This window comes from Heterodontus francisci, chromosome 29 (genome assembly GCF_036365525.1).
Source record: "Heterodontus francisci isolate sHetFra1 chromosome 29, sHetFra1.hap1, whole genome shotgun sequence".
NCBI classification, from domain to species: Eukaryota; Metazoa; Chordata; class Chondrichthyes; order Heterodontiformes; family Heterodontidae; genus Heterodontus; species Heterodontus francisci.
Window position 1 is genome coordinate 22,881,779 of NC_090399.1, and position 21,487 is coordinate 22,903,265.

The window sequence follows — 21,487 nt, forward strand, 5'->3', positions numbered from 1 at the left end:
AATGAGGTATGTTAATTTTGTTATATGAACATTGATTTGAAAACTGTTTGAAAACGTCGGGAGCTCAATGAAATTCAGCCGATGAAGTGAGAACCAGGACATACGCAATAATTTGAGAGGGAAGCTGGAGGAAAATAAGACTGGCAAAGACAGAATATGAAAATAAATTAGCAGTAAACATAAAAGGAACTCCATAGATCTTTTACATGCATGTAAATAGTAAGTAAATAGTAAGAGGAGGAATGGGGCCTGTGAGGAACAGAGAGGGTCATATTTGTTTATGTCACTGGACAGGATTAACATATTTAATGAGTACTTTGTATCAATGTTCACTGATGAAATGGAGGCTGAAAAGGATTGGTTGAAGGAGGAAGCATAGCGGCAATGGATAGGATAAAACTTGGGTGGGGTGTGCAGGGGTGTGCAGGGGTAATAGAAAGGCTGGCAATGCTTCGGGTTGATAAAATCACCTTGTCCGGATGGCTTGCATCCCAGGTTGCTAAAGCGAGTAGGGATGGAGATAGCAGAAAGACTTGTCATAATCTTCCAATCTTACCTGGATATGGAGTTGGTGCCAGCTGCTTGGAATCTAGCACGTGAGACCCTTACTGAAGAAAGGATGTAAGGGCAGTCCGAGTAACTACAGGTCACTTAGTCAAACATCAGCAGTGGGTAAGGCTTTTAGAAAGGTTTTAGGGAAGTTATACTGAATCTTTTGAAAGCTCTGGTTAGGCATCAACTGGAGTACTGCGACCATTCTGGTCAGCACTCCTTAGGAAGGATGTGAGGGTCGTTGAGAGGGTGCAGAAGACATTTAGTTGAATGGTTCCAGGGATGGGGATTTTAGTTTTCGTTGGAAAAGCTGGGTTGGTTTTCTGTGGAAAATTGAGATTGAGGGGAGATTTAGCAGAAGTGTACAAGATTATGACAGGCTTAGATCAGTTAGACAAGGAACAACTGTTCCCATTAACAAATGGTACAAGGACTCGGGGACACAAATTGAAAGTTTTCAGCAAAAGGTGCGTTGGGAATATGGGGAAGCACTTTTTTATGCAGCGGGTGGTAATATCCTGGAATTCACTGCCGACAAGGATTGTGGAAGTGGAGATAATGAATTACTTCAAGAGGAAGTTCAAATGCCCCCTGAGAGAAATGGACTTTCAGGTCTATGGGGATCGAGCCAGAAAGTGGGACTGATGGCATCGCTCCATGGTCTCGCTGGGCCGACCAGCTTTCTTCTGTTCCATAAGTAACTCAATGGCTCTATGACTCAATTGCAGCAAGACCGCTTTACTCCTGGACACAAATCCTCTTGTAATAAATGCCAACATAACATTGGTTGGTGCATCTGCATGTTAGTTTTCCATGACATATGAGCAAGATACCCAGATCCCATTGGACATCAACACTTCCCAATCTTTTATCATTTTAAAATACTCTGCATTTCTGGATACCTTCATATTTCCCTGTATTATTTCCATCTGCCGTGTTCTTGCTCACTCACTTTGCCTGTTTAAATCCCCTTGAAGCCTTCTAGTTTTGTGTCATCAGCAAATTTGAAAATATTGCATTTGGTCCCCTCACCAAAATCATTGAGGCAGATCGTGAGTAACTGGGGCCCAAGCACTGATCCTTGCAGTACCCAACTAGTCACAGCCTGTCATCCTGGAAGGACATGGAGGTGACAGAGATTGGCAGGGTTATAGACGCTGTAGGAGGTTACAGAGTTTTGGAGAAAGTGAGTGCCGTGTAGCAGTTTAAAAACAGGGATGTGAATTTTATAATCCTGGTGTTTCTGTATCAGGAAACAATGTAGATCAGCCAGCACAGGAGATGATGGTGAAAAGGACTTGTTGCGAGTTAGGATACGGGTCAGCTTGAATAACACATTGTACGTTCGGTAAAGTTCTTGTCCACAGTATTGGTGAATGGCTTGAATGCGTTCATTGAAGGAGGCATCATCGTATATATTTTCCACACCTGCCGATGAATGCATTTATCACAGGGTACGGCATCTCGCAGGGAAGAGTCAAAGAAAGGATAACCCCAGAATTTGCTCGCTTGCTGCTCACACCGGCCAACATACTCTCCCCTCCCATGTGTACTTGTGTGACATGTCTTCTGTCTGCCATTTTCACAGAGCGCTAACCCGCTTAAAACAAATGAGTTTGAAAGACAGGAACATAGAAAGATTTATGGAACAGAAAGAGGCCATTCGGCTCAGCAAGTTTGCACTGGCTGAAAAGGAGCAATCCAATCTAATCCAGATTTCCTCCTCTTGGTGTCTCGTCCTGTAGGTTATGGTATCTCAAGTACATTTTCGAGGATTTTCTTTTGCAAATGTGATGTGGGTTATTGCCTCTACAACCCTTTCATGAGTGAGTTCTATACTCTCAGCCCACATCTGAGTGTATATAATTGAGGTTCCATAACCTGTAGGGGTATGGACCAGAAGCTGGAAAGTAGGATTCGGCTGGATAGGTCTGCTTCGGCTGGCACTGACACGATGGGGCAAATGGCCTGCTTCTTGTGCCGTAGATTACAATGATTCTATAATTCTTTGCTGCATTTATTTGGTGTTCTGTGTGATTTTGAGGGACTATTGTTTTGAGCTATTGTCTGGAGGGTACGTGTCAGCTGGAGGGGCTGTTTTGGTTTGAGGCATTATATTAGTTTGAGGGACTGTATCAGTTTGTGGGGTTGAATAAGTTGCAGATGCTGTTTTAGTTGAATTGTGCGATGCATAGTCACAAATAACCCATTTTAATCACTGAACTGAAGGCCCACAGTTAAAAAATGAAGCCACATCCCAGAGTGCAGTGGAGCAGCCCTGAGAGGACACTTTAATATTTGGAGGTAAATTACTGAATGGTGACAGTCGAGTGAAGGACATCACTGAAACAACATGAGATCTAGAGATGAGAGTGATGGTGTTTGAAAGAACAATCTCATTGCTGGGAGAATGGAGAATTCAGCTTCTAATTTCCATTAGTTTATTAATGTGATCAGAAGTGCCAAGTTTTTGGAGTTTTCCAATTCAGTCTCAGAAATAAATATATTTTATTACAATATGGACTGAACTTGATGTCGTAATTTTGATCAAACTTTAAAAAAAAATTGAAAATTGTTGCAACCTCAATATCCCCATGGCGATCCCATAGGGTATAAATTACAGTCGCTGGGAGTGTATTACCTCAGAGTTTAATTCAGAGAGATTGTGTGCAGCACGAAGGGACCCATCAATTCACACAGAAAATGTATGAAGCATTTTACAGCATCAGGAAAATATATTACCTCATCCTGGCTGTCAGTGGTGTTCCTTGTAAGTGACTATAACCATTAAAATTGAGTAAATATGTGTGTGAGGTGATTTCTGGCTTTTCTCTGCGACTGATAATGTTACATTGCTGATCTAGTGGACATTGATATACAGACACCCGATCAGAGATAATATTTACCTACATCAAATATCTTGAATTATCTGTTATTTTATACTATTTCCTCATCTGATAATAAACCTCTGTTTGTTTCTAGATTATCAAGTTACTGTTTTTAGTAGAATATTGAGAAATGTTGAATTAGACCTCAGTGAAGGCAACTCTTTGAGGGAAGGTATCAGTGGGAATATCAGTCAGTACAAAATTAAACTGAGTGTGGGTCACTAACTGGATTGGAACACCTAACTCCAGTGGCCATGTGTTACTGGGACTGTCCATCACATTAGAATTGCACTGAGTGTGTGTCACAAACCTAAGTGGAACACCTGATCTCAGTGATCATGTATTACTGGAACTGCCCATCCCTGTAGAATTGTACTGAGTGTGTGTCAATAACCTAAGTGGAACACCTGACCCCAGTGGCCGTGTACTGCTGGGAGTATCTGTCATTGTGAAATTGTACTGAGTGTGGGTCACTCACCGGAGTGGAACACCTGACCCCAGTAGCCATGTATTACTGGGAGTATCAGTCACTGTGAAATTGTACTGAATGTGGGTCACTAACCAGAATGGAACACATGACCCCGGTAGCCATGTATTACTGGGAGTATCTGTCACGGTGGAATTGTACTGAGTGTGGGTCATTAAATGGAGTGGAACACCTGACCCCAGTGGCCATGTATTACTGGGAGTATCCATAACTGTAGAATTTTACTGAGTGAGGGTCTTAACCAGAATGGAATACCTGACCCCAGTGACCATGTGTTACTGGAGTATCTGTCACTGTCGTATCTGTCACTGTCGAATTACTGAGTGTAATTTTACAAACTGGTTCTATTTTGAAATCATTGTTTCGAGTGACTGATCTCTCCAGCCCATGGCTGTCCCTATTTGTTTTATGAATGTAATTGATTACAAAATGGAAGGTTTTTGCTGTTGTTTGGTAACGTGTACGGAGTGAAATCTATTCATATTGGTCGCTTTCTATTGAACTATTTACTGATGGTTAAACCGCAGGGCAGCTCTGCTACAGTGTGTATATCCTCTGGATAATGACTTAGTCTTACCCTGAGTGCAGTTACTGTTAACACAATAGTTATTTTAATGTTGATTAATCCCCTACCCCCGACATGATCCTGAGAGTCTGTGGATCATGAGTGGTGAATTTAATTATCTTAAAGGATGTAACATCCAGTTTTCTAACTGTTTAAGATTTCACGGATCATTTCTTATCTATGATGCAGAGCCTTTACACATGTAACACGTCCCAATCCTGACCTGAGCTCAGTGAGGTGTGTCCCAGTGAGGAGGGACATCCATAACTGAGGAATATACGCATTAGTCTTTCATGATAAAGAGCAGGTTGTAAAGAAAAACATTGGTAAAATGTTAATGATGAAATAAATAGTGCACTTCTCTCAGTTCTAGTATCTTCCTGGTTAAAATAATTGCATCTTCTTCGGTGTATCAATATCCATTGTTGCAATATGGAGACCAGAACTGTACACAATATGCTGAGTGTTGCATAACCAAGGATCGATATTATTTTAATATCAGCTCTTTGTTTTTTCAATTCTATTCCTCTCAAAATAAACTCCAGCTCTGTGTTTGCCTTTTTACAGCCCTGTTCACCTGTGTTACTACTTTAAATGAATTGTGAATCATTCCCCCAGAACCTTTCTTTCACCTCAACCCCATTTAGATGCTTATTTTCCAAGGATTATTGGGAAGTTTATTTTTCCGGCCAAAATGCAGCGCCTCACACACAGCTATACTGGAATTAATTTGGCATTTAAATGTCCATTGTGCTCTTTTATTAATTTATTAATATCTTCATGTATTTTGTTGCATTCTTTCTCTGTATTAATTGTACTCTCAATCTGGATTTGTCGGCAACTTTTGAAATTGTGCTTCTGCTTCCCAAGTCCATATTTTTTATGTAAATGGTGAACGACAATGTTCCCAGCACTGATCCTTGTGGAACATTACTTCCCACCTTCCGCCAATCTTAGGAAATACCTTAAACCCCTCCTCCCTGTTTTCTGTTTTTGTAGCCAGTTTACTGTCCATTCTGCTGCTTGTCTGTGAACTGCACTTGCTCTGCCTTTAGTCATGAGTCTGCTGTGTGGTACTTTATTGGATACCTTCAGGAAATCAAAGTATTTTACATCTACAATGCTCGTCTTATCCTGTCTTTCTGATACCTGTTCACAGAATTCAATAAGGTTGGTCAAGTATGACCTTCCTTTTGGAATATGTGTTGACTACTCTATCATATTTTGTGTTCATCCACGTTTTTCTGTTACATCTTTGATTAAGGATTCCATTCGATTAAGAATTCCATTATTTTTCTTACCACTGACGTTATCCTAACTGATCTATATTTCCTTGGAATTATTCTATCTTCTGTTTAAAATATAAGAATCACATTAACTGTCCGTCTGTCCTCTGGCACTATTCCCTATTCTGATGTTTATTAATGAACAGTTAATCGTGCCTCTGCTATCTCTTCCCTATCTTTTTTAGTTTGTGTGGATGCAATTCATCCAAGCCAGAGAATTTACCCTCTCTTTGATTATTTTATCAAATGTCTCCCGACTTTATACTTTAAATGTCTTGAAGTTTTTTGATGAATTTATTCACTGTTATTTGACAGTTTAGTTTCTCCCCTCAGAGATCTCTCTCCCCTCTTCAGGCTCTGAATCTTCACCCACTAGTTCATTCTGACCTCGACTGTCCCAATACCCGTGACTTCCTTCCTTCTGACCTTGGAGCTGTGCTCCAGAATTCCAGTTACATTCCTGCCCATGTCCGTCTGCCCCTCTCTGGTCCAAAACCCAGTAAACCCGAGCTGTCCTTAAACTCACACTGGATGGTAACTTGCCTGACAGACACTATGCGGCCATTTCCCAACCAATTTTCCTCAACCTGCTGGTACATTCCGAGGGTCCCATTTGGAATTGATCTTGCTTTGTTCCATTCATTCTCCATTCCCATTGGAATTCCTCTCTTTTTCACTGGTTCTGGACTGGGAATGAAAACGCTCGCAAGTTCCTGATCCTGATCCCTGTCCAGGAACCCTTTTGTAAAGTATAGGTGCATGGACGTGGGGTGTAAACATTGGGATATTCTATGCTTAAGTGGTTGCACAGTGGGAGCCTGTATGGGTCTTAGCTATACCGCCTTTGTGTAGGATACATGCAGCATTCTTTGTTCCAATCCTACTCAGGTCCCCTCCATCACATTTTCCCCCAATACTTCAATATATCTGCTGGTGTCATTTCCTCTTTTTGCCTTGCACTGGAAAGTTTTATCAACTTTGCTTCTAATTTCCACCACTCCCTCATCTTCACGTGATCCATTTGTGACTCTTCCCTTCCTCAATTTCTCTATCTCCATTTCAGGAGATTGGCTATTCACCAATATCTACTGTAATCTCCCTACTCCCACAGCTATCATGATTATACTTCCACCCAGCTTCCTGCAAAGACTCTTCCATTATCCCAGTTTCTCCATCTCCATTTCATCGGTTCCAATGATGCTACCTGTCACACCAGTGCTTCTGAAATGTCTTCATTATTCCTCAACAAGCATTCCCCTCCACTATGGTTAACTGGGCCCTCGACCATATCCATTCCATTGCTCACTTTATTGACTTCATCCCTTCCCCTCCCTGACCGAACCACGATAAAGTTCCCCTTGTCCTCAACTTCCACCCCACCAACCTCCACATTCAGCGCATCAGCCTCCAACATTTGTACAACTTCGATCCAAGTTCAAACTCAAACTATATTCTGCTTATTTCCCATCACCCTGCCCCTCGGGACACCCTGTCCACTCTTCAATCAACCTCAACTTCAGCTCCTCTTCTCCAGGCACTTCCCCGTGCAAGCACAGGAGATATAGCGCCTGCTCCTTTACATCTTCCCTTCCCATGTCCCAAACACTTCTGCAAGGTGAAACAGTGATTTGCTTGTACGTCTTTCAATTTATTAACAGTATTCGCTGCTCACGATGGAGTCTCCCGTACATTGGGAGAGCAGCAAAGGGAAATTGACTGATTGTGCTGCCGGACTCGTTGTTCAGTCTGCAAGTGTGAGCATTAGGTTCTAGTCTTTTGTCCTTTTAATTCGAAATCACAGTCCCACTCTCACTTCTCTATGCTTGATCGCCAACATTCTTCCACTGAATCTCAAAAAGGAAAATCACCAGAATTTTCAATTCGCCATGTTATTGCCTGTCAGACTCAACACTGAGATTAAAAACTTCAGGTTACAATGAAAGCAAAATACTGCAGATGCTGGAAATCTGAAATAAAAACAAGAAATACTGGAACCACTCAGCAGGTCTGGCAGCATCTGTGAAAAGAGAAGCAGAGTTAACGTTTTGGGTCAGTGACCCTTCTTCGGAACTGACAAATATTAGAAAAGTCGCAGGTTATAAGCAAGTGAGGTGGGGGTGGCGCAAGAGATAACAAAGGAGGTGTAGATTGGACAAGGCCATATAGCTGACCAAAACGTCACGGAGCAAAGGCAAACAATATGTTAATGGTGTGTTGAAAGACAAGGCATTAGTACAGATTAGGTATTAATGCACTGAATATCGGCAGCAAGTGAAAGCCTGAAAAAAAACAGTGAGTAAGCAATCTGAACGAACTAAGCTGAAATGAAATAAATGCAAAAAAAAAAGATTGTAAAAAATGTAAAAAAGAATGTAAAACAAAAAGAAGGAAAAAAAAGGAAGAAAAAATAACTAAAAATGAAGGTAAAATGGGGGGCTGTCATGCTCTGAAATTATTGAACTCAATGTTCAGTCCGGCAGGCTGTAGTGTGCCTAATCTGTACATGAGATGCTGTTCCTCGAGCTTGCGTTGATGTTCACTGGAACACTGCAGCAATCCCAGGACAGAGATGTGAGCATGAGAGCAGGGGAGAGTGTTGAAATGGCAAACAACCAGAAGCTCAGGGTCCTGCTTGCAGACTGAGCGGAGATGTTCTGCAAAGCGGTCACCCAGTCTGCGCTTGGTCTCCCCAATGTAGAGGAGACCACACTGTGAGCAGCGAATACAGTATACTACATTGAAAGAAGTACAAGTAAATCACTGCTTCACCTGAAAGGAGTGCTGGGGCCTGGGATAGTGAGGAGAGAGGAGGTAAATGGGCAGGTATTACACCTCCTGCGATTGCAAGGGAAGGTGCCATGGGACGGGGACGATGTGGTGGGGGTAATGGAGGAGTGGACCAGGGTGTCGCGGAGGGAATGATCCCTTCGGAATGCTGACAGGGGAAGGGAGTGGAAGATGCGACTGGTAGTGGCATCACGCTGGAGGTGGCGGAAATGGCGGAGGATGATCCTTTGGATATGGAGGCTGATGGGGTGGAAATTGAGGACAAGGGGTACCCTGTCACGGTTCTGGGAGGGAGGGGAAGGGGTGAGGGTAGAGGTGAGGGAAATGGGCCGGACACGGTTGAGGGCCCTGTCAACAACAGTGGGGGGAAATCCTCGGTTGAGGAAAAAGGAGGTCATATCAGAAGCACCGTCATGGAAGATAGCATCATCTGAGCAGATGCGTCGGAGACGGAGAAATTGGGAGAATGGAATGGAGTAACATACTATTAACATATTGTTTGCCTTTGCTCCGTGACCTTTTGGTCAGCTATGCTGCCTTGTCCAATCTACACCTCCTTTGTTATCTCTTGCCCCACCCCCACCTCACTTGCTTATAACCTGTGACTTTTCTAATATTTGTCAGTTCCGAAGAAGGGTCACTGACCCGAAACGTTAACTCTGCTTCTCTTTTCACAGATGCTGCCAGACCTGCTGAGTGGTTCCAGCATTTCTTGTTTTTATTTGAGGTTACAATGATTGCTCCCATTTCTTGGATGGCCTGCGCTAGTAATGGGGGATGACGTCTGCAGAGTCACTGCGAGTGGAGGGGGTGAGGGCTGGTGGGGTGGGGATCCACTATTGGCACACAACTGGCAGGCTGTCCACACCCCTGGGATCAACCCACCATTCTCTGTCACTTTCCAGGCGACTGAAGCATTCTCGTCTATGCCAGATTTCCCATGCTCCCCTCCCCCTCTGTTACTCTCCTGCAATCATTTCAAACTCTTCTGGACCATTCACCTTGCACCATCGTCCCTTTTGTCATTGAATCACTCCTGCCCTCCACCCTATCACAGGCCTTTCCCTTGTTTCTTTCTTCCCCTTATATCCCACTTTCACTGGCTCCATCATTGCTTTAATATCTTCCAGTTCTGATGAAAGCCTATTGACCGGAAACGTTAACTCTGTTTCTCTCTTCAGAGATGCTGCCAGACCTGCTGAGTGTTTTCAACATTGTCCTGTTTTTATTAGATTTTCAGCAGTTTCAGTATTTTGTTTTTATTCCAATACATACGCCTCGATATGAACAGGGGTGGGTGACATAGGTGGGGAGTGAGGTTTGAGTTTTAACTCCACAGACTGCCTCTTTTGTTCTTGACAGGTTCCCCACACAGAAGTCAGCCTCATTGACAGGCTTGGCTTGCAGTCGGGCAGGGAGGACTCTGGAGCAGGCCTCAGGAGAAGGGCGGTCCAAACTCTGACCTCTGGGTATGGGGGAGGGAGGCGGGGGCTGATGATATCTTGGTGTGTCCAATCCCAGATCTGAAATAAAAACAAGAAATGCTGGAAATCCTCAGCAGGTCTGGCAGCATCTGTCGAGAGAGAAGCAGAGCCAACGTTTCAGGTCAGTGAAGGGTCACTGACCTGAAACATTGGCTCTGCCTCTTCCTGGAATGTTGGAGAAGTGGTAGGAGGGAGGGGAGGGTCACTGCCTATTCCTCGACCCAGGGCTCATATGCTTGAGGTGGACCTCATCCAGCGAGGGGAAGAGGGAGTTTCTGATTACCATTCCCGGGAAGGAGTCTTCTAACCTGGAAGGTGGGCTGAGTCCCGAGAAGGGGAGCAGGTAATGTCTGATCCCAATCCTGGGGAGGGGTCTCCCAATCTGGAGATTGGACTCAGTCAGTATAGAGGGTGCTGGTGGGGGAGTGTCTGATCCAAGACACGATGGGAGACCTGATTCCTGGGGCTTCCGAACCTGGGAAGGTGGTCTGATATGGGAGAGGGGGTGTTAATACGGAGTGGGATCCGATCCTGGTCAGGACAGTCTGATCCTGAGGGTGTTGGAACCCAGTGCCAGGTGGTAGATACATCTGATCACAGGGTGTGGTACGGCGCAGTCCAAACTCAGGGAGGGTGGCTTGCGATGCCAGGGTGGGAGGTCCAATCCTTGGATGGTATTGTGCGATCCCAGTGTTGGGAGCTGTTGAAATCCTGAGGGAGTGGATAGGTGATCCTGGATAGTAGGATGGTTCTGATTGCCAATTCCGTGTGGCTTTGTGTGTGGTGTGGGATCTGAAGGTGAAACCTGGGAGGCCACAGTTAAACCTGTAAAATGGATTAATTCACAGACTTCCAGCCTCATTCAAGTATTTAAATTGCCAACCCCCTCCTGGGAGTGGCTGCCTGCACATCCGTTTACCAACTCCATTAAACTCGGAAGTGCGCAGGTCGGAGGTCAGTTGGGGTCGGGGTTGAGATTTTAAATTTTAACCTCTGACCCGCCCAAACGCACCTGCTTTTGGTGCTAAATTCCTGACCTTACTGTTTGGGTTAGACACAGAGAATGTTCTATCAGTAATTTCCAGGATCTTTTCCCTTTTCTCTCTTTCAGTTAATTTAGTGGCGATTGTGATCCTGTCCCGGGGCAAGTGCGGCCTCTCCACTTGCACGACTCGCTACCTGGTGGCCATGGCAATGATGGATTTACTGGTCATAATCACTGAGGTCATACTTTGGCGGATCAGTTATTATTATTTCCCGGGATCGTTCCTGGACATCACCCCTGTGTGTAGTTTTATTGATGCCCTGAGTCGTGCAGCTACAGACTGTTCTGTCTGGTTCACCGTCACGTTCTCCTTTGATCGATTTGTGGCCATTTGTTGCCAGAAGCTGAAAACAAAATATTGCACTGAGAAAACTGCGGCTGTGGTTCTGGCAACAACCGGCATTCTGCTCTGTTTAAAAAATGTTCCCTTCTATTATTTGTATGAACCTGGACGGATAATCGACGGTGTACCATGGGACTGTGCTATAAAACCAAGCTGTTATACCGATCCCAGTTGGCTGGGATTTGACTGGTTTGATAAGGTTTTAACCCCATTGCTCCCATTTGCTTTAATTCTGTTGTTCAACTCTCTGACAGTCAGACACATTTTAGTGGCCAGTCGAGTCCGTCAGAGACTGAGGGGTCAGAGCAAGGGAGAGAATCACAGTGACCCAGAGATGGAGAGCAGAAGGAAGTCTATGATTTTACTTTTCACCATATCCAATAACTTCATACTTCTGTGGTTGGTGTATGTGATAGATTTCTTATATTATAACATTGCAGGAGTAAATCTCAGCAATTACAATGATTCTGAATATATATTTCAACAAGTAGGATATTTGCTACTGAATTTAAGTTGCTGCACAAACACATTTATTTATGGGGCGACTCAGTCCAAGTTCAGAGAGCAGGTCAAGAATGCAGTGAAATATCCAGTTACATCAATTATTCAATTAATGGATAATCAAAATAACTGATAGCAGCCCAGGGGTGGTTGCCAGAGTTTCCATAGAGTCCTAATTATTTACAGCACAAAAGGAGACTATTAGGCCCATCTAGTCCATGCTGGAATCCATGACTGTAACATTTCTCCCCAAGGAGCAAGAGGTGACTGACAGATGGATGACCAGAAATACACTGGCGTGGGGGTGGGGTTGGTGGGGTTGGTGGGCGGCGGGGTATAGGGTGGAGGGTTGGTTAAGGGTGCTCACACACACCAAAGGACAAGCAAGAGGTGACCTTTGGAGGAGCAGACGAAGGGGGCTAGCAGGAGGGTCAGAGTGCCTCCTGCAGGACAGGAGTGAAACAGCAGCCTCAGTATCGTCAGCAGCTCCTCTGATTTGATTCTCAGTTCCTCACATCTGCTCAGAAAATAATACTTGATTTCTTAAAGCAAAATGTTCGATATGCTGGCAATTTTCATGTATGAATTTATTCTTCTTTTATTTATTGTCCGGGATACTTTGAGTCTATCTCCTTTCCATTGCCCCCACCTGTTGCTGCCGTTTCTCTCTCTGTCCGAGTCAGATGGTGGTGTGGGAGCGGAGTGGGGCAGGGAGGTGAGGGGCAGGGGGTTCACATTTGGACAAGCCCAGTAGTGAGAAGACAGGATCCCAGTTGAGGGAATGGGGCCAGTCTCGACACAGGAGCTTGCAGACTCAGGGGCCTCAGATTGACAGCTGCACGGATAAATGGGGCCGAATCCCTTCCTGGTCTCCATGTTAGTTGATATTATTAATGGTTACCTCTCCTTGCATTCTGTCCCTCTCTCCGTCAAATTTGCCATCTCCCCTTTCCTCTGAACACTTGACCCCTCTGTCCTTGCAAATTAAAGCCCAAACACCGAGCTCCCTTTCCTCTCCAAGGTCCTTGAACATGTTGTCACTTCCCACATCTGTGCCCATCTTTCCCAGAACTCCCTATTTGAATCCGTCCAATCAGGTCTCCGCCCCTGCCATAGTACCGGCCCTTATCAAAGTCACAAATGATATCTTATGTGACTGTTCCAAAACCTTGCTATCTCTGTAACCTGACTCAAACCTTACAGCCCATCCTATCTCAAAAACATCATCAAAATGTACAACTCATCCTATCCCTGTAAATTCTTCAGTCCCTCCCTATCTTAGTAACCTCCTCCAGCCAAAACAATGATCCCTATATGCGTAACCTCCTCCAGCCCCTATAATATTACCTTTTTCTGTAACCTCCTTCAGCCCCCCAGACCACTTATTTCTGACATCCTCTCCAGCTCTATTAACCTGTGAATCTGTGCTCTGCCAATACTGACCTCTCCTGCACACACCTATATCTACCAGTCTGCCATTGGTGACCGTGCTTTTAGCTGCTTGTCCAGAAGCTCTGGAATTCCTTCCCTAAACATCCATGTCTCTCTGCCTCCTCTCCCCACCTTGAAAACCTACCTCTTTGACCAAGCTATTAGTTACCAGTCCTAACATCCCCTTTTGTTGCTTGGTGTCAAATTGCGATCTGATTAACGTTCCTGTTCCTTGGAATGTTTTACTACGTTAACGGCACTAAATCAATGTAAACTGTTGTTGTTGAGTGGTGGACTTACCCTCGTTTCCCTCTACTGTCATGGGGGCCAGTGGAATTCTAATACACCCGCCACTGACATTTTATTCCTGATGTTCATAGAGTCATCGAGTTATACAGCACAGAAACAGGCCCTTCGGCCCATTGAGTCTGTGTCGGCCATCAAGTACCTAACTATTCTAATTCCATTTTCCAGCATTTGGCCCGTAGCCTTGTATGCTATGACGTTTCAAGTGCTCACCTAAATACTTCTTAAATGTTGTGAGGGTTCCTGCCTCTACCACCCCTTCAGGTAGTATGTTCCAGTTTCCAACCACCCTCTGGATGAGCTTTTTTTTCCTCAGATCCCTTCTAAACCTCTTCCCCTTACCTTAAATCTATGCCCCTTGGTTATTGACCCCTCCGCTAATGAAGAATGTCTCTTCTTTTCTAACTTATCAATTTCCCTTATAATTTTGTAGACCTCAATCACGCCCCCTTCAGCCTTCTGTGCTCGAAGGGAAACAACCTTAGCCTTTTCAGTCTCTCATCATAGCTGAAATGCTCCAGCCCAGGCTGTTCACTGTTAAGCACAGGAACAAGAGGAGGCCATTGAGCCCCGAGAACCTCATGCTTCATTTAAAGAGATCATGGTTGATCTGTATGCAAACCTCATCCACTTGAAAAATGGGATTAGAATAGATAGATACTTCATGGCTGGTACAGGCACGATGGGCCGAAAGGCCTGTTTCTGTGCTGTATAACTCTATGACTCTATGACACCTGCCTTGGCTCCATATCCCTTAATAACCATGTTTAGCCAAATTCTATCAAACTCAGATTTAATATTGTTAACTGAACGATCCAATAGTGCAAGTGACTTCTACATCTCTACAACCCTTTGCACGTAGAATTGCTTCCTAACATCTCTCCTGAAAGGCCTGGCTTAGGTACAGAGTAAAGCTCCCTCCATTCAATCTATCCAAACCCACCCATGTCAGGTGGAGCAGGAGTTAGATATATTGCAAGGTTCCATCTACACACTCTATCTCAGTCCCTCCCTCGCCACCTCCTGCACTCTTGTTATGTCTCTACTGCTTCCCTCCTTTTGCTCTGGCTCTCCCTCTCAAAGTCGATGTGGGCTAAATTTTGTGCAGGAGGTGGGGCTTCCGACACCAGGCTCAAGGGGGGGCAGCGGTGGTCGTCGTGCACCTCAGCCTTTTCCTGTCCCCCTGAGTGATCTGCAGGTGTTTTTGCATCCAAGTTTCATGAGCCAGAATCCCTGTCCCTTTGAAGACCACCTGAAGTTAAAGACCAGTTCTACGAGCAACTCCAGAATATCATTACTAGCATTCCCAATACCGAACATTTGTTCCTGCTGGGGGACTTTAACGCCAGGGTTGGGGCCGACCATGTCTCATGGCCCTCCTGCCTTGGGCGCTATGGCATTGGAAAGATGAATGAGAATGAACAGAGACTGCTGGAGTTGTGTACCAATCAAAACCTCTGCATCACCAACTCGTTCTTTCATACTAAACCCTGTCACCAGGTTTCATGGAGGCACCCAAGATCATGTCTTTGGCACCAGCTGGACCTCATCGTCACAAGGCGAGCCTCTTTAAACAGTGTCCAAATCACATGCAGCTTCCATAGTATGGACTGCAACATCGACCACTCCCTGGTGTGCAGCCAGGTTAGACTCAAACCAAAGAAGCTACATTACTCCAAGCAGAAGGGCCGCCCGCGCATCAACACTAACAGAATTTCCTTTCCACAGCTGTTACATAAGTTTCTAAATTCACTTGAAAAAGCCCTTCAAAACACACCAACAGGGGATGCAGAGACCATGTGGGCCCACATCAGCGTTGGCATCTATGACTCAGCAATGAACCTCTATGGCAAACGTGAGAAGCAGAATGCCGACTGGTTTCAATCTCACTTTGAAGAGCTGGAACCTGTCACAGCCAATAAGCGCATTGCACTGTTGAACCACAAGAAAGCCCCCAGCGAGTTAACATCCGGAGCACTTAAAGTAGCCAGGGGCACTGCACAAAGAACAGCCAGATGTTGTGCAAGTGACTACTGGCAATACCTATGCAGTCACATTTAGCTGGCCTCCAACACCAGAAACATCAGAGGAATGTATGATGGCATTAAGAGAGTTTTGGGCTAATCATTAAGAGGATCGCCACCCGCCCCCCGTCCCCCTCCCCCCAAGTTTAAATCAGGGGACACGATCAATGACCAGTGCAAGCAAATGGTCTGCTGTGAAGCACTACCTAGAACTGTACTCCAGGGAAAATATTGTCATTGAGACCACCCTCAAGGCAGCCCAGTCTCTGCTAGTCATGGATGAGCTGAACGAACAGTCAACAAAATCGGAACTCAGTGAAGCCATTTATTCTCTAGCCAGTGCAAAAGCCCCTGGGAAGGAGGGCATTGCCCCTGAATTAATCAAGAGCACCTGCTTTGCCTGTGCTGTGATGAGGGAGCAGTACCACAGGGCATACGCAATGCCAATATCATCACCCTCTAAAAGAAAAAGGGTGACCACTGTGACTGCAACAACATCTGTGGAATCTTCCTGCTCAGCATAGTGGGGAAAGTCTTCGCTCCAGTCATTTTAAACAGGCTCCAGATGCTGGCTGAGCATGTCTATCCTGAGGCACAGTGTGGCTTTTGAGCAGAGAGATCCACCATTGACATGCTGTTCTCCCTTCGCCAGCTACAGGAGAAATGCCACGAACAACAGATGCCCCTTTACATTGCTTTCCTAGATCTCACCAAAGCCTTTGACCTCGTCAGCAGACGTGGTCTCTTCAGACTTCTAGCAAAGATTGGATGTCCACCAAAGCCACTAAGTATCATCACCTCATCCCGTGTCAATATGAAAGGCACAATTCAGCAGAGCGGTGCCTCATTAGACCCCTTTCCTATCCTGAGTGGCGTGAAACAGGGCTGTGTTCTCGCACCTACACTGTATGGGATCTTCTTCTCTCTGCTGCTCTCACATGCGTCCAAGCCTTCAGATGAAGGAATTTTCCTCCATACAAGATCAGATGGCAGGTTGTTCAACCATGCCCGTCTAACAGCGAAGACCAAAGTATGGAAGGTCCTCATCAGAGAACTGCTCTTTGCTGACGATGCTGTATTAACATCCCACACAGAAGAGTGTCTGCAGAGACTCATCAACATGATTGCGGCTGCCTGCAATGAATTTGGCCGAACCATCAGCCTTAAGAAAACGAACATCATGGGACAGGACATCAGAAATGCTCCATCCATCAATATCGACGACCATGCTCTGGAAGTGGTTCAAGAGTTCACCTACCTAGGCTCAACTATCACCAGTAACCTGTCTCTCGATGCAGAAATCAACAAGCGCATGGGAAAGGCTTCCACTGCTATGTCCAGACTGGCCAAGAGAGTGTGGGCAAATGGCGCACTGACACGGAGCACAAAAGTCCGAGTGTATCAAGCCTGTGACCTCAGTAACTTGTTCGACAGCAGCGTGGCCTGCGCAACGTCTGTGAGTCAACAGTGATGTCTCAATTCATTCAATCTTTGCTGCCTCTGGAGAATCCTTGGCATCAGGTGGCAGGACCGTATCTCCAACGCAGAAGTCCTCGAGGCGACAACATACCCAGCATATACACCCTACTGAGCCAACGGCGCTTTTGATGGCTTGGCCATGTGAGCCGCGTGGAAGATGGCAGGATCCCCAAGGACACATTGTACAGCGAGCTCGTCACTAGTATCAGACCCACCGTCCGTACATGTCTCCGCTTTAAAGATGCCTGCAAACGCGACATGTAGCCCTGTGACATTGACTGCAAGTTGTAGGAGTCAGTTGCCAATGATTGCATGAGCCGGCGGACAGCCATAAAGGTGAGGCTAAAAAGTGGTGAGTCAAAGAGACTTAGATGTTGGGAGGGAAAAAGACAGAAGTGCAAGGAGAGAGCCAACTGTGTAACAACCCCGACAAACAATTTTATCTGCAGCGCGTGTGGAAGAGTCTGTCACTCTCGAATTGGCCTTAACAGCCACTCCTTCACAGAGCACTGACCATCTGCAGGCACTTACCCATTGTCTCTCGGGACAAGGAGGCCAGAAAAGAACTCCTTTGTCTATTTGTTATTGAGCCCACATTCAACAATCAACTGCAACCTTATTCCCAGGTGCTTTTTTTTTTGCTGTGTATATTTACCTTGGGGAATTTTACAATAACTAGTACATTTAGTTAATTATGCATTGGATATGATGTCGCAGAGGCATACAGCACTCTGTATACAGCACGGGCCCTTCGGCCCACCGAGTTCACCCGACCATCAACCACCCATTTATACTAATCCTACATTAAGCCCGTTTTCCCTCTCACATCCCAACCTTCCCTCTAACCTCCTATCACCTACCTACACGAGCAGAATTTTTTTTTACAATGGCCAATTCATCTATCAACCTGCAAGTCTTGGGCATGTGGGAGGAAACTGGAGCACCTGGAGTAAACCCACGCGGTCACAGGGAGAAGTTGCAAACTCTGCACAGGCAGTATCCAGAACCAAACCCAGGTCACTGGAGCTGTGAGGCTGTGGTGCTAACCACTGCACCACTGTGTTACCCATGTCGACTTAAAAAAATAATTATAGCCTTATATCCCTGTGAATTGTTATCAAACAAAATGTAACAATTAACTGTACCTTTATCCATCTTGCCCCAGTTATCAAGCCCAGTTTAATGGTAACAGGAAATTTATTCCACATGTGTATCAGTTATCAAGCCAAATTAAGCAATTAACTGTATCTTTATTTGCCTCTTGTATTGTTTTCAAGCACAATGTAATAATGAACCCGAATGTTATGCCATGTGCATTAGTTATCAGGCCCAATTTAAAAATTATGTTTAAATTCATAATTTTGCATGCTGCTTTTCATGTCAGATTAAACTGCTAAACTGCAAACTTTTTCCCATGTGTATTGTTACCAAGCCCAATTTAACAATTCTCTGTAAATGTATCCTCTTCTGTCTTGGTTTTCATGTCTAATTAAACGATCGAGAGTGACATAGTCCCCTCTGTACTATTTATTAAGCCTAATTGAACAATTAACTCCACCTTAATACTCCTGTGTATCTCTTTTCAAGGCAAATTAAAAATTAAATTTAACCATGTTCCCACATTACTCCAGCATGTCCAATAGAACAATTAACTGTAATTTTATGTAACAAACCATTGCAAATTTAAATAACGCTATCTTCCTTCCCTGTGCTTTGTTTAACATTTCCATTGTTTATAATTAAATGTAATGCCTGCAATCTGTGTACTGTTATCGTTTCCAATTTCACAATTAATTACAGCTAAGCACCCCATGCACTCAGTACCATGACCAATTAAACAATTAACTCTTTTCATTCACCAATGTCCATGTTATGTGCAGTTGAACAAATCAATGTAAATATATTCCCAACATATTCGTAATCAAGTCAAATTTAATAATTAACGGAAACTTTATGGCTCTGGCAATAAGTTATCAGGTCCAAAATATAATTTATTGCAGCTGTATAATTTGTCTATAAGTTATCATGCATCGTTTAACAATTAGTGATAACTTTATTCCCCATTTGCTGGCTATAATGTCCAATTAAACAATACTGTAACTTGATTCCCTTGTGTATTGGGTACAATGTCCATTTTAACAATTATCTGTAACTTTATGCCCCACTATATCCGCTATGGTGTCCAATTTAACAATAACTACACCTTTATCCCCCTGTTTAGCTGCAACTCTAAGTCCTATGTACTAGTTATCTCGCTCAATTATACAATTAACTGTACCTTTATTTTCTGGTGCATTGGTTATAATATCCAATTAAACAATTAATTGTAATCTTGCTCCCCTGTATATTGCGATCAAACCCAATATAATAACTGTTCTAGCCGTAGTCCCAAAGGACTATAGGCATCTCTGTCCATTAGAGAGATGGTTCATAATGTATAGTTTAAGGGGCAGCACTCCTCAAGTGTGGGAAAAGGTGAGGAGGCAGGCTTCCATGAATTGCCACAGCTGGTAAGCGGACTGAAAGTGCACCATTGGAGTATTTCTGCGTATAATAATTCACAGTAACTGTATGCATCGTGTCTGAGTTATCAAGCCTCGTTAACAGTAACAGGAACTTTACTCCACTCTGCACCAGCTAGAAAGCCTAATTTGACAATAACTGAACCTTTATGTCCCTGTTTTATTGTAATTCACCCCAATATCATTAGTAGCTCTAAATTTATATCATATGTATGAGGTACCAGGGCTAATGTAACAATTAAGTTTAAATTTATTATCCTGTTTGTTGCTTGTCATGCCCAATTAAATTATTGACTGCACCTTATTCACATTTGTACTGTGCCCAAGCCCAATTTAACAATTAACTGTAACTTTATTCCCTGTGCATTAGTTATCAAGCACAACGAACAATTAAATGTAAACTTATGCCCTGTGAATTTGTTATTAAGTCAAATTTAATAATTGACAGTAACTTTATTCTCTTGTGCATCAGTTATCATGGCAAATTAAACAATTAACAGCATCCTTATTCTGCTGTGTAAGAATATTTCAATGTTCAATGAAGAGTGCAGGAAGGAATGCCAGGTGCAGCATGAGGAATACCTCAGAATGAGGTGTCCACTTGGTGAAGCTACAACACGGTACTACTTGTATCCCAAACAGCATAAGCAGCACATGAAAGACAGAGATATGCAATCCCACAACCAACGGATGAGATATAAGCTGTCCTGTCACATTCAGTCGTGAATGGTGGTGGACAATTAAACAATTAATAGGAGGAGGTGACTCCACAAATATCCCCATACTTAATGATGGAGGAGCCCAGCACATCAGTGTAAAAGATAAGGATGAAGCATTTGCAACAATCTTCAGCCAGAAGTGCTGAGTGGATGATCTGTCTCGGCCTCCTCCTGACGTCCCCAGCATCACAGATGACAGTCTTCTGCCAATTCGATTAATTCCACGTAATATCAAGAAATGACTGAAGGCACTGAATACTGTGAATGCTACGAGCCCTGACAACATTTCGGCAATCATACTGAAGACCGATTAAATCATACAAAAGGTCCAGAAATTCCTGTGCCTTTTGCCAAGCTGTTCCAGTACAGCTACAACACTGACATCTACCCAGCAATGTGGAAAATTGATCAGGTATATCCCGTACACAAAAAGCAGGACAAATAATCAAGTCAATTACTGCCCCATCAATCTACTCTCGATCATCAGCAAAGTGATGGAAGGTGTCATTGTCAGTTCCCATCAAGCGGTCTTGCTTCGCAATAAGCTGCTCAGTGACGCTCAGTTTGCGATCTCCAGGGCCACTCAGCTTCTGACCTCATTACAGCTTGTTTCAAACATGGACAAAAGAGCATAAATCACGAGGTGAGGTGACAGTGTCTGCCCTTATCATCAAAGCAACATTTGACCGAGTACACCATCAAGTAGCCCTCGCAAAACTGGAGTCAATAGGAATAAGGGGAAACTCTCCACTGTTGCTGGACGGCAATCATCTCAGCTCCAGGACATGACTGCATGAGCTCCTCAGGGTAGTGTCCTAGGCCTAACCATCCTCAACTGCTTCATCAATGACCTTCCTGCAATCATAAGGTCAGAGGTGGGGATGTTTTCTCATGACTGCACAATGTTCAGCACCATTCAATATTCCTCAGATACGAAGCAGTCCACCTGGAAATGCAACAACACCTGGACAATATCCACGCTTGGGATAATAAATGGCAAGTAATATTTGTGCCACACAAGTGCCAGGCAATGACCATCTCCAACAAAAGAGAATATAACCATCTCCC

General features: G+C 44.2%; 1 protein-coding gene across 1 annotated transcript; it reads left to right on the top strand.

Annotated features, from left to right (window-relative positions):
- Positions 1-3,255: 3,255 nt before the first annotated feature.
- On the top strand, positions 3,256-12,071 carry LOC137345719 (probable G-protein coupled receptor 139). Its single transcript, XM_068008984.1, has 2 exons — positions 3,256-3,322; positions 11,161-12,071. Exons 1-2 carry the CDS (start codon positions 3,256-3,258, stop codon positions 12,069-12,071), a joined length of 978 nt encoding a protein of 325 aa, XP_067865085.1.
- The last annotated feature ends 9,416 nt before the right edge of the window (positions 12,072-21,487 follow it).

What these genes read in the sequence shown, in the direction of transcription:
- LOC137345719 (XM_068008984.1), top strand. Translation starts at nt 3,256, where the DNA reads ATGTATGAAGCATTTTACAGCATCAGGAAAATATATTACCTCATCCTG. An exon ending in GGCTGTCAGTGGTGTTCCTT is followed by an intron (nt 3,323 to 11,160) that starts GTAAGTGACTAT and finishes TCTCTCTTTCAG; the next exon opens with TTAATTTAGTGGCGATTGTG.